This window comes from Akebia trifoliata, chromosome 8 (assembly GCF_017979445.1).
Source record: "Akebia trifoliata isolate Shusen 1 chromosome 8, ASM1797944v1, whole genome shotgun sequence".
Taxonomy (NCBI): Eukaryota; Viridiplantae; Streptophyta; class Magnoliopsida; order Ranunculales; family Lardizabalaceae; genus Akebia; species Akebia trifoliata.
This window is the reverse complement of record NC_141382.1, coordinates 1,829,387-1,843,844: the sequence shown is the minus strand read 5'-3', so window position 1 is coordinate 1,843,844 and position 14,458 is coordinate 1,829,387. Positions and strand designations below refer to the sequence as shown.

Genomic DNA, 14,458 nt, shown 5'->3' with positions numbered 1-14,458 from the left:
CACCAAATTCATCTCTGTAGTTATCGTATATAGAGGGTGATACAAGACCTCCCTCTCCTGACCAAAAGAAAGACCCAATCCCAACTATGTAGTCATTGTTTGATTCTTGGTTAAAGCTTAATGCTCCTTAGAACCCCTTCTACCAATAATAGAGTGATTGCCAGGACACTGGGCTGGCATGGAGGTGTGAATAGAATCATGGGCATTGTTGACTCATAAGGTTCGGTGGATACCTCTACATCAGCTCAGTGTCTAACACAGTGTCTTGCGTAGTCACTTTAGCATTTTCCTTTCTCTCATACCTAATGTATCTTCAAAAGGATTATTTCGAAGATGTGTTAAGTGCATTGATCCTTATTTTTTATAGATGTTTAAAAATAAATTTTTATCTCCACAAAAGATATTATGTATGACCCTATTACTCGACCGATTTTCTAATCCAACACGGACATGATCCACTTTTTTAGTTGATTAGACCGAGTTGACATTTGACTCAGCGAGTTGGTTCCATACAGTTTTGGTGGATGAAACACATTAGTTAAAAATAAAAAAATTTATTGTTTTAGAAGATTACATTAAAAAAAACACACAAAAAAACAGATGAAAAACAGCTCAAAATGACTATATCGAACAACAAATCTTCAACAAACCAATCCATTTTCCTGACTTAAAAGCTCATTGTATTGTGTGCCCATCAAGTGGAACAGAGAGACACTTGACTTAGTTTTTGCAGGGAAGACCAATTCCATTGGCCCAACATAAGCCGCTTCCAACTCCCTTACAGCCTGTTGTCTTCATTTTGTCTTGTTGTCTCTATGGATTTTCTACGATCCACTGGGGTTGTCAATGTGAGGGGTTGGGACCATGTTGTTAACAAAATGGCACCAATTAACTAAGAAATTTATTAGACTCGGATCAGATCCAAACCCGGTTGGATCCATCATTGAAAGTTATACGTTGTTAATATATTTCGAACACATTTTTGGATCCTCGTTGAATCGGGGGGATGATTGATTTATAGTTGATTTGATAAGTTATTAAATTGGATTAGGTACGTATTAGAACCTAAGTCTTTGATCTAGACATGTATTTATTGGATAAGAATAGAATGAATTTCAACTCTAATTATTCAGATCCATCTACAATCCTTCCACATCCATCAACCAATAAATGATGAAATTGGTGAAATTGTTGAGAAAATGGCTTTTTGGGTAAAAAGTGATTTGCATATGTATATGGCTGCATACTTTCTAGGAAAAGTGAATTGTTTGGAAAAATGAATTTTCGTCTTAGTTGGAAAATGTTCTCTCACCCAACCCTTTTTAGAAAAAAAAAAAGTTTTGATTTTCTCATCTCCTAATGCTATTCTCTCACAAATTTCCCTCTTTTTAATCTTTTTTTATAGGAAAATACTGAAGTGACATTCAAAATGAAATTGATTCATACATTGCTGGCCCACATTATGTACGAAGTCATAAATGCTTTCATCGAGATACGAGTGAGAAGAATTTATAGTTTTGTGCACCTCTTAATGTGTGAATTAATGTCATTTTTATATGCAATCAAAGAATGCAATTCATATTCTAAGTTAAATCATTTTTTTACTAGAAAATGTATATGCATTATTAAAAGAATAATGCTGAAGTGACCTCTAGATTGGACCTCACATCACACACCCTGAGGTGAAAGTGTATGATAGACAGGGCAGGCATGGTGGGGTAGGAGTATCCAATCGACAATCTTTTTGGCTTGACCAAAAAGTCTTACGTCCTCCAAGTCACACGGTGTTTTAACAGAAAAAACTTCTTCCGCAATTCATGCGTTTCTGTTTTTATGACCATAAATTATTTCTTGATTTTCATTTTAAATTGTTCTTTAGACTTTTTATCAATATGAGGTGACGTAACACAGTATATAATACTCGTGATTCTGGCAATTCAATCTTCCGTTTGTAAGGCTTCAATCAAAAATAATTTGATTTAAAAAAAAAAGACTTTCTTCAAGATACGAGTGAAAAGCATCTATGGTTCCCATCAACTTTCACGTCAAGATGTGTGATAAATGCAATACAAATCTCTTACCGTCATGGTAGTTATTCGAAGACCATCAATGATAACATTAAATTAATTAATTAATACCAAAATTAAAAATAAATCAATTTTCAAGAAAAATACAAAATTAAAGAGAGTGCAATTATTAGATGATCATAATTTAACTATTCAATAAAAAGTAGAAGGAAACCAATGAGAATCCCTCGTCTCGTCCAAAAAGAAAAAGAAAGAAAATCAAGAAAGAAGGTTTGAGTATCGATACTTTTAGAGACTACTATGATATCAAGAAATTCTAACACTGATATTTCAATTTCATCGAACGGATCCTTGAACATCCCAAGAAAAGTTATCAGTGTTAAAATAAGAGGTGTTCTAAAATTGATTCCTAATGCTTTAATCAAACCCTTTGTACATTATAAATTGGAAGAACTTAGACGTGATTGAACTGATATAACCCTACATGTTTCTCATTATTATATATCGGAGACCTGATGGTATATCTTGAATCAATTCCTCGTATCAGATCCAAACCCGATCAATGTGTGGGGTTGGGACCGTGTCGTTACCAAAATGGCACCAATTAGCTTAGAAATTTATTAGACTCGGAACAGATCCAAACCTAATCGGATCCATCATTGAAAATCCAAACCCAATTAAAGAAATATACATCATTAATATACTTCGAACACATTTTCAGTTCCTTGTGGAATCAGGGATGACGATTGATCTATAGTTGAGTTGATAAGTTATTAAATTGGATTAGGTCCTTATTGGAACCTAAATCTTTGATCTAGACATGTATTTATTGGCTAAGAATAGAATGAATTTCAACTCTAATTGTTCTGATCCATCGACAATCCTTCCACATCCATCAACCAATAAATGATGAAATATATGAAATCTTTGAGAAAATGGCTTTTTGGGTAAGAAGTGATTTGCATATGTATGGCTGCATACTTTCTAGGAAAAGTGAATTTTGGAAAGACAATTTTTCATCTTAGTTGGAAAATGTTTTCTCATCCAACCCTCGTTAAAAAAAATAAAATATAAATGATTTTCTCATCTCCTAATGCTATTCTCTCACAAATTTCCCTCTTTTTTGATATATTTTTAGGAAAATGCTGAAGTGACATTAAAAATGAAATTGATTCACACATTGCTGGCTCACATTGTGCACGAAGTCGTAGATGCCTTCATTGAAATACAAGTGAGAAGTATCTATGGTTTTTCACAATGTGTGAATCGATGTCATTTCTAATGTCACTCGAGCACGCCTCATTTTTATATGCAATCAAACAATGCAATTCATTTTCTAAGTAATTCATTATTTTACTTTAAAACACATATGCATTATTAAAATAATGGGTCTCGTTCAGCAACAAACATTTTGGCAAAACATTTTTCAAAACATGGGTTAGAGGTTTTAGAATGGGCTGATTTTTGGTGAGAATGATTTCTACGGTGAGGATGATCATCCTCACCAAAAATCAGCCCATTCCAAAACTTCTAGCCCCAGTTTACAAGTTGAAAAATCGTGGACCGTCCATTTTTTGTAAATCATTTTTTATTGGGTTAGAAGTTTTTGAATGGGCTGATTTTTGGTGAGGATGATCTCCTCACCATAGAGATCATCCTCACAAAAAATCAGCCCATTCCAAAACTTCTAACCCATGTTTAAAAAAATGTTTTGCCAAAATGTTTGTTGCTGAACATTTCCCTAAAATAATAATGTTGAAGTGACCTTAAGATTGGACCTCACATCACATACCCTAATGTGTAAGTGTATGGGAATTAGGGGCGGAGCCAGAATTTTCTTGTAGTGGGGGCAAACCATGATTAGTTGTATAATTGAAGAACTTAAAGATGAATGGTTTTAGGGAGAAATTCATAGGTTTTTACTGAGAAGTTGAAGAAAATGATATTTAGGTCATTTCCAATGAGTATATGAGAAGGCCAGATCAAGAGGCAACGTCATCAACAAAAAATATAAGGGGGGCAAAATTTTGAAAGAGGTGAGAGTGTGGGGGCAAATGGGGAGAGAGGTGAGAGAGTGGGGACAAATGGGGCATGTAATTAGTTAAAAATATAGGGGTGTCTCACAGTTTTGTGGGGGCAATGGCCCTCACCAGCTCCTTACTAACTCCGCCCCTGATGGGAACCAAAGACAGGGCTAGGCATGGTGGGGTAAGAGCATTCAGTTGGTAAACTTTTTGGCTTGACCAAGAAGTCTTATGTCCTTCGAGTCACACAATGTTTTAATCGAAAAAATTTCTTGCGCAATTCATGCGTTTCTATTTTTATGACCATAAATTATTTCTTGATTTTCATTTCAAATTGTTCTCTGAACTTTTTATCAATATGAGGTGATTGTAACACAGTGTATAATACTCGTGATTTAGTCAATTCAATCTTCCGTGTGTAAGGTCCCAACCCCAAAAAAATGGTTTTCAAAAAAAAGTTTTCCCCAAGATACGAGTGGAAAAGCATCTATGATTCCCATCAACTTTCGTGTATGAGGTCCAATCTTGAGGTCACTCCAACATGACTATTATTAAAAATGATTGTATCTCTCATCTTTTCCCTTGTCACCTCAAAGTCATTTTATTTTTAATAGAATCTTAAGTTCTGAAGATGAACAATATGATTATTACAATACAAATCTCTTACCATCATGGTAGTTATTTGAAGACCATCGATGATAATATTAAATAAATCATATAACACCAAAAAGAGCAAGGAGGATTTTCAAGAAAAGTACAAAATTAAAGAGAGCGCAATTATTAGATGATCATAATTTAACTATTCAATAAAAAGTAGAAGGAAACCAATGAGAATCCTTTGTCTATTCCAAAAAGAAAAATCAAGAAAATCAAGAAAAATGTTGCTTAAACCCTTGTTGAGTTTGAGTATCGATAGTTTTAGAGACTACTATAGTATCAAGAAATTCTAACATTGATATTTCAATCTGATTGAACGGATCCTTTGACGTCCCAAGAAAAGTTATCGGTGTTCAAATAAGATGTGTTCTAAAATCAATTCCTAATGCTTTAATCATGCCCTTTGTACATTATAAATTAGAACAACTCATATGTAATTGAACTGATAATACCCTGCACGCTTCTCATTATTATATATTGGAGATCCAATGGTATATCTTGAATCAATTCCTCATAGATTAGTGTTTCTCCTTGCGTGTTGTGTACAATCCAGGATCAACTTGTTCCTTTAAAGTACAATACTACCATTAACAAAATGATAAATCATCGAAAGAAATTTACATTAATTCAATTCATCTCTTCTACCCTAGTTCGCTTGTCTTATAGGATGGGTGTAGAAGTGTGGATCTCATATATGTTATCTTCTTCACCTCTCTTATCATCTCTGATGTTAACTTTTTATTAGTTATTCTCATTTTTTTTTCCATATCCATTGTTCTTCTATCCCCCATACTCTTGTGTGTCTCTCTTCTATATATTCTCCATTCGCTCTTTGTCTTTGCTTTTCTCATTCTTCTCTAGAAAACGAAGATAGAAAACAAAGTATTAAACCTTGAAAAAACACTTTCTACACGGAGTACTTTGACCTTTTCATGTTTTGGATTAAAAAAAAAAAAAGATGTGGTGGTGGGAAAAAATAGAGAATAGTTACCCCCATCATTAGTTATAGTTGTAAAAATTAATTACTGGTGTGTTGTAAATAAGATTGGTGTGGCAATAGAAGTTATCTATTTGTACCTCAAAGGTATTGAGAGGACTGGGTCAACAGCTCTTTTCCTTGTGGATTGGCATTGTCAGCGTCACATGACCAAGGAGGTCCACTAAATGAGACTGAGAATTGATGAGTCAATTTGCCACGTGTACAAATCTATCGTTAGTACTATAAAATCTTCATCAGTACAGTCGAGAACGTCAAGGATGTTTATTTGTCCTTCACACCACGTAGATAACTTAAAGTTTGTTGGGTACTGTAAAGTGTAAATGTAGACATTAATTTGCACAGTAAAATGTTGATTCTTCGTCTCAGTTGGTGAACCTAAAGTCATGAGTAGATTCCACAATGGCTGTCAATTCAGGTCCGGATCGGATCAATTGAATCCTAAACCAAGCCCATGACAGTTGGATGTTCGGAACCGATCCTTGTTTGGATCAGGTTTTCATAGTATCTAGATATAATTGATCCAAATCAACATGACAACAATTAGATTGAATCCAATTAGATCAAATCTGATTTGATATGCAAAATATAAATAAATTATATTTTTAAACAACCTGGCTAGCCTTCTTAGTAAGATTTCAAATCTTAGCAAGAATCATAATGTCCCACATACATTAAATTGGCAATCCAACACCATAGTCCTATATAGATTTCAATTAAAAAATCAGATTAAAAATAAATACATAAAAGCACCTTTTTTGAGATTTGATCAAATATGTTGAAAATGGATGGCTATTAAATTTTGAATTTTAAGATTAAAATCTAACTGTGTAAATTATTATTATTATTAATATTTATTTTTTCAAAATTCATAGAATTTTGTCTTCTATTCATCTTCCAATAACACCCTTCAAAATTCTCCCCATCACTATGTATTAATTTTTAATTTTATTGTCTTTCTTTTTCTATTACTTTCCAAAAATGTCTTCCAATTTTATTGTCTTTCCTTTATTAATCCCCTTTCAATAATACCCCTCAAATTACCTTATTGTATTTTTTCCTCTTTTATTTTTTTTATTTTTCAATAGCACCCCTTCAACTTTATTGTTTCTGCACTACTACCCATTTTCAATAACACCCTTCAGAATCAGATCCTTTCTTCTCGTACCTTTTCACATTTTAAAATAAGAAAGTGCCTTGTAGCACTCTATCCATAATCTAGTAAGTGTCATGTTGAAGACAAATAATACCACAACTCTTTAAGACTCGTGTCTTGGATGAAATAATAATAATAATAATAATAATAATAAAGACTTTCTCTAAGACTAACCAAGGACTTCGAAGTTGATAGTCACTGAAATTTCAATTTAAACGATTGCTAGTCTGTCGATGAGGCGTGGTCTCTATTGTTGAAAAATGTTATAGAAAACTATTAAAAAATCACTATAGAGGTCATAGATAAGAGTTTTCTTTGTGATAGTGCGAAGATGAAGGAATCTAAGGCGCCAACTTATCTAAGGAAGCGTTTGATTGGATTATAAATCCCGATTCGTGATTATGATCATGGATTGTCAACATTAGATCGTAGAAACTAATTTTTAGAATCTAAAATCTCATTTGAATAACATTATTTCTAAAAACTGATCTTGTGAAAAAAGTACTCAATTACATTTCTTGATATTGAAATGCGAGTAAAAATACATGTCCCAGAAGTTGAAAATAATGGATTTTTGAGAGAAAACAATCAATGAATTTTTTTTAAAAAGAGATGAAAAAGATGACAATTAGGCCATTTTCTATTGTTTTTTTTTTCAAGTGAATTCCATGTTAAGGAACATTTTAAGATTACAATTATCCAAAAAATTATGATGATTTTGTATATAATTTTTTTTAAATTATTATCGTTGTTGTTATTATTCATAACTATAATTATAAATAAATATACGTTAGTATTATTTAATATTATGATTATTGTTTTTTGTTATTATTACTACTACTATTGTTATTAATTATGATTTTATTGATATTATTATTAGTTATTATTATTGTTAATCAAATTATTAATATCATTATCGTTAAGGTAATAATAATATATTACTGTTGTTGTTGCAAGTTGTATTTTAAGATCGTTATAAGTGAATAATCTACGAGAATCAGGAGAACACAACTTGAGAATTATTTATGAATCTTCATGATTTTGATTTATAATTTTGAAAAAAATCTCCAAATCAAACGATGCATCAAATTCTAGAATCCAATTATGAATTAGAATCAGAATCAAACTCCCCCTAAGTTGGTAAAGACTTATGGGGTGTTGATCCCACAACCTAGGTCTAAATCTGATTGAACCCACAATCACATTGTCTTCTAATTACCTTCATGCCTAGCAAAAATTAAAAAAAGGGTATTACGTCAAATTCTTGTGATCACAAAGAAAAGACCACGGTCAAGTGTCCGTGTAATCACTTTGAGCATCTCATTAAAACCCAAAGGGGTATATATATTATATATAGATAACCTAAAATACCCTAAAAGTAGAAATTCTAATTTTAAATCCTCGCCTACAAATAGACGTTAGTGTACGCGGGACCCACCCATGTAAACCTGTCTCCTACCCCCAAAAGCTTAAGATATTGGAATCGGCGTGTTTGTCGCCATCCGTCACAACTTTTACCACAGTTGATTAGATTTTGATTAAAACCAAAAGCAAAAAACTTTATAATGCACTCACCACCCAAAAGTTAGGCCATTCAGAAAGTTACAATAATTGGATTGGACGGTCGTGATTTTTCAGTCATCTCAAGTGGTCGTGTTGTTTTATTAAAGTGGTGGCCCACTTATCAAAACCGTCGAAGTGGAGAAAAAACTTTGCTGTCACATAGCGCTTCAAATTTTTTGACGAATCATCCCTTTTGAATGACACGTATACCTCTAATTGAATATTTGAGATGCCTTATATTTTCAAATTGTAGACAGACCCTTCACCAGCTCATCTTTTATAATTAATAAAAAATGACTTAAATACACTTGATTTTTCATTCTAAAACCAATCTTCGGAAATCACATAAATTAAATGATGACAATGACTTTTAAATTGAAATAGAAACAACGACTGATAGTGATGCTGATGTGGGCATTGATATCGTTTTACACGAATCATTATAAAAAAAAAATAATAAATTTACTTCCTTTGACGTTACGCTCCGATCTACACTGATGTGAGTCACGTGGTAGTGATGTAGAAAGAATCATAGAGTTTTTTTTTTTGAGACATTAGTAAAAAATCTATGGCTCTGCAAACACTGCCACATCAATATATTTCAACATTTTTCTTAAATATTCGTAAAAGTCTTCTTCCTACATTGACAAAGGTTAATAATTTCGAAAAAAAAGATTTACTCTAATTTTAGAAAAATATAAGGAGGTATTTCAAATATTCATGAAAAGGTAAGGGTGTCTTTTAACAAAGATTACGTGTCATCCTCATGTATACGGTCCCCCGAAATTTTGAGGTGGTCTGGTGGCTTCAAAGTGGGTCTCCATATGCTGTACGAAGTGTCTGTACGACCACATACACTGAATCATTTTGAGTGAGACTCTAAAAGTTCGAACTTTTTTACAGTTATTTCACCATGACTCGTTTTGTATTCGTTTAAAAAAAAACAAACCAACCTGCAACTCTCCAGTGGCGACTGACGAAGAAGAAGTATTTAAAGTTCATGAAAAATCAGAGAAAAAGCCATCAAAAAGCACACTGACCGATGGATCTCCTAAGAGGGTTTTCTTGTTCTTCTCAATCGTTTCCTTTACTTCTTCTTCTATTATTGTTAATGGCGATTGGCGTATTTGGATTCGGTTCAATGGGTCCGATATCCGCTTCGTTTGGTGACAATGGGTTCTTCTGCGCCATTGATGCGAGTGGGAAACAAGAGGTTTTCTGTTGGGAGAAGAACAGTTCTTCATCTTCAGATTCGGCGTATTTTAGTACTCTTCCTCCAATGGCGGCTCTTACAGGTGGTGAGGGTTTCATGTGTGGGCTTGTCGCCAATACGTCTCAGCCGTATTGTTGGAATTCGATTAACTCAGGTTCAGATCTCGTTCCCTCGATTTACCAAAGCACTGCTTATTCTCACATCGCCGCTGGAAAGAATCATGTTTGTGCTGTTAGAGGATCTTATTATTCTGAAATCGATTCGGGAACCATAGATTGTTGGGAAATTGGTCGAAAATCGAGAGACGGTTTGAATTCTGTTTATAATTCTTCTTTTTTAGATCCTTCTGTGAATAATCTCGTTTTGAGGAAGATTGTTTCTGGTGAGGACTTTAGTTGTGGTGGAGTTAGAGAAGGGGGAATTGTTTGTTGGGGACCCAAATCAGCAAATTTGGGGGTTTTAGATAATTCGGATACTTTTGTTGCCCTAGCTTCTAGTAGGCATTCTATTTGTGGAATTTCAGGAGTTTCTAGTGAGGTCAAATGTTGGGGCGAGGCAGATTCGTTTAGTAATCCTCCTGTTGGAATTCGATTCGTGGCTTTAACCGCTGGTGCTCGCCATTTTTGTGGGATTCGTGAAGATGACCATGGAATTGAGTGTTGGGGCAAACATGATTCGTCGTTGGTACCAAAGGGTTCAGGGTTTTTGGCAATCTCTTCGTCGGATATAATCACATTTGGTGTTAGAGAAGATGATCTGATTCTTGATTGTTGGGGTGTCCATGGGCCGTTGCCTCCTGGTTATAGCCCTCCATTGCAATTGTGCAGTCCGGGTCTTTGTATGGCGAGTCCGTGTGGTGAGGGTAAGTTTGCTTTCAATGCGAGCATTCTCAGCGTGCAAGATTTGACGAGTTTGTGTGTTCGGAAAGATCTGAAGATATGTTCTCCTTGTGGGTCGAACTGTTCAGAAGGGTTCTTTCCTTCTAGTGTGTGTAGTGAGAATGCGGATCGAGTTTGCACGGCTTGTTCACTCTGCCAAAACAGTTCTTGTTGGGGTATTTGTCGGCTTCATTCATCATCTGAAATGCAACGTGAACAACGACACCAAATTAAGAAATTAGCTGTCATCATCGGAGCTTCGGCTTCAGGTTTCACATTGGTCTTAATTGGGTGGTGTCTTCTTCCCCGTATGATCAAACCAAGAGAGGAAGAACAGAGAAAAAAGCAATGTACATCTTGCATAGGCAAGCCCGAAGTGGAATCAGACACAAATGTTTACGCATTGCCCCCTCTATCAACAACTCCATGTGTTGGTACGGCTCAAGTGTTCCGCCTCTCGGAACTGAAGGACGCCACCAATGGGTTCAAGGAGTTTAATGAGCTCGGTAGAGGAAACTACGGGTTTGTTTACAAGGCTATCCTTTCTGATGGGCAACAAGTTGCAGTCAAGAGGGCCAACGCTGCCACAATAATCCACACAAACAGCCGAGACTTCGAAGCAGAACTTGAGATTCTATGCAAGATTCGGCATTGCAACATTGTGAATTTGTTGGGTTATTGTGCAGAGATGGGGGAGAGATTACTTGTATACGAGTTTATGCCACATGGCACACTTCATGACCACCTTCACTGTGGGCTCTCTCCTTTGAATTGGAACCTTAGGTTGAAGATCTCAATGCAGGCTGCAAGAGGGCTTGAGTACCTTCACAAGGACGCTGTGCCGCCCATTGTCCATCATGACGTCAAGTCTTCGAACATTCTCTTAGACTCTGAGTGGGGAGCACGAATTGCTGACTTTGGGCTTCTGAGCACGAGCAACAAGGATTTAAAGGGAGATTTGGAAAGTGATGTGTACAGCTTCGGTGTAGTCTTGTTGGAGATCCTAAGTGGAAGAAAAGCTTACGACAATGATTATAAACCTCCGAGTATTGTCGAGTGGGCCTTGCCCTTAATCAGACAGAGCAAAGCAGCTGTTATGATTGATAGAAATGTGGCTCTTCCTCGAAATGTGGAACCTTTACTTAAACTTGCCGAGATTGCAGAACTTGCAGCGAGGGAAGATCCTAGTCAGCGTCCGACTATGTCCAATGTGGCAATGTGGTTGGAGCAAATTGTGAAGGGAGGATTGACATTGTAGCGGCTTCAAGTGAGTACTGTGCCCTCTTGTAGTGGTATATATTTGTTGTGAACTTTCAAATACATGTAAATTGCATTGCTTTACGTTCTTTTTTTGTTTCACAAAGTGAAGGAGATTGTAATTGTTGCGGCTAGGATTCTGTATTTGTTTATTTGAATGGTAATTCTGTATGCCCGCTGTGTAAGCATTTGGGCAACTGTGCTTTCATGTATCTACTTTTTCTTTACATGCAAAAATGGGTGTTGATGCTTCTTGTAAGATGAACTCTTTTGTACAAGGTTGGTTTATTGAATAAAGCAAATTCATGTTTCTGAGATATTAAATCTGTTTCTTGTCACTCGAATCCATTTGCCCAAAATCTGTGTGTGTGTGTGTGTTTCACAGTTGATGCTAGGATAAGCTTTTCTTGCTACATCAATATGGTTAAGATACACATGGATTGTTGAGTTCATGGCAATGGATAGGGTCCTCTGAGCTTCCTATCATTTAATTTGCTTTGCAACCTCTCTATTAAATTATAACCCAAAAAACCAACTTGGCTGTTACAAAAACCACAAGGAGGTGTGCAACTTGGGTGGGACCCAAGCCGGGTCCAATGGGCACAACCTGAGCTCGGATTCAATATGTATTCTAAATTGTAGGTCTTGGTTCAGACTTTAACCACCATTGAAGGTAATCATGCACAGCTTGGTTTTACTGTTTCTGACTCTTAGGGTCTGTTCTTTATAGAAGCCAGCTTCAGCTCCAGAAGCTGGCTTCTGGAAGAAGCAGAAGCCCAGAGCCTGAAAAGCCACATTCAATAGAAGCTTGTTCGTTACAGAAGCACAGAAGCCAAAAAAGCATGTTCGTTTGACAGCTTTTTATTACTGGATTCTGGTAAAATGACCAAAATACCCTTAATGTTGATAATGCACCTAGAATGCATAAAAAATAATCAAAATACCTTAATAAATATAAAATTACACCAAATATATATATTATAAAATTATAAAAATAATTATTTTTAATTTAAATAAATTTATAAAATTTATAATTCTATCGAAATTTCGATAGCATCTCCTCTTAAAAATGGACATATGAAATTTTCCTGATAAAAAAAAATACCTATATAATACAATGCATAATACATAATCTATCCTCCACGCAATATCTCATACACATTAACATTAAAAAAAAAAAATCACATAATACGCACATCAACATGTTTTAAACCATTATACTTTATCATTGTTGAAAGATAAATGTTACTAGTAACATTATAATAAAAAATGATCAGAATGCTTTAATAAATATATAATTACACTGAATATATATATAATAAATTTATATTATAAAATTATAAAAATAATTATTTTTAATTTAAATAAATTTATGAAGTTTATAATTCTATCGAAATTTCGGCAGCATCTCCTCTTAAAAATGGACATATGAAATTTTCCTGAAAAAGAAAATACCTGCATAATACATAATCCAATATCTACATAATATCCCATACACAATCCAATATTTACATAACATCCCATACACCTAATGTTATTAGAAAAAATCCAATAAAGCTTGACTCGACGAGGGCGTTCCCTCATTTACTTGGTGCATGTGATGTGCAGGTGTTGCATGTGCCCAGGGGAGGGTCTCATATGCCCTGGCTCATCCACAGACCTTTAAATGTATACTATGTTTAGAAAGATTATAAATTCAAACTACTATCTTCATGCCATGTGATTGTGAACTAATATCTTAAAAACAATGACCTTATGAAAATTTGTGGTCCAAAAAATTCAACATATAGACTTGTATCCATAGCCTAAAACTGAAAAGGAATATATACAACTGTGCCGTCAGTTTATTAGGAATAAGTCTACAAAGTTATGGTTCATTCACATTAATATATAATTGAAGAAAGGACCTCAAGAATACAATACATAAGAATAGTGTAGATAATGAAAATAGGAATAGTATGGATAATGATTCAGATGGCTCTCAAAAATGCCTAATATTTTGGGCTACCTAATAAATTCATGAGATGTAGTTATTGTTGAGAATCATGAAACAGTACAGGGATGGCCTTTCCTTGATTGAAATTTCAATTGCCATATTTTTGTATCATAATGTCTCATTCAATTTTCTTAGATTTAACAAAGTGCCCAAGCATAGGAATTAGGTTCGAATTCAGGATAAAACTCATGGAATAAATGGAAAATTACTACTCAAGAATGGGATGGTTAACATGTTGCATTCAAGTCTTGGTGATTTATCCCAAAAAATATAAGAGATAGGTCCCTTTAATATTTTCCTCCATCGAAAATATTTTACGAGGGTATGTTCTTGATGGGTTAATGGAACCTCAATTAGAGACTCAATATGGCATAATTAATTTATTCTAATTGGTAGCAAATTCTAAATAATGATTGGTTTTAAACACATTTAGTAATAAATGGTGCACATAAACATAAAGAGGTACTGATCATATCTAAAAAACAAAACATTTCAGCATTCTTCATCATAGGCTTCATGGACAATGAGATGAATCCATTTCAGCATTTCAGCATTCTAAAAAGCAAAACATTTAAGCATTTCAGCATTCTAAAAAGCAAAACATTTCAGCATTCTTCATCATAGGCTTCATGGACAGTGAGGTACTGATCATATCTGAAATGTGATCACTACCTCACATTTCAGCATTCT

General features: G+C 34.5%; 1 protein-coding gene across 1 annotated transcript; it reads left to right on the top strand.

Moving 5' to 3' along the window:
- Positions 1 to 9,352: 9,352 nt before the first annotated feature.
- On the top strand, positions 9,353 to 12,089 carry CCR1 (CRINKLY4 related 1). The gene has a single exon (XM_086451793.1). The coding sequence runs from the start codon at positions 9,467 to 9,469 to the stop codon at positions 11,771 to 11,773; it is 2,307 nt and encodes a 768-aa protein (XP_086307919.1). The 5' UTR covers positions 9,353 to 9,466; the 3' UTR covers positions 11,774 to 12,089.
- The last annotated feature ends 2,369 nt before the right edge of the window (positions 12,090 to 14,458 follow it).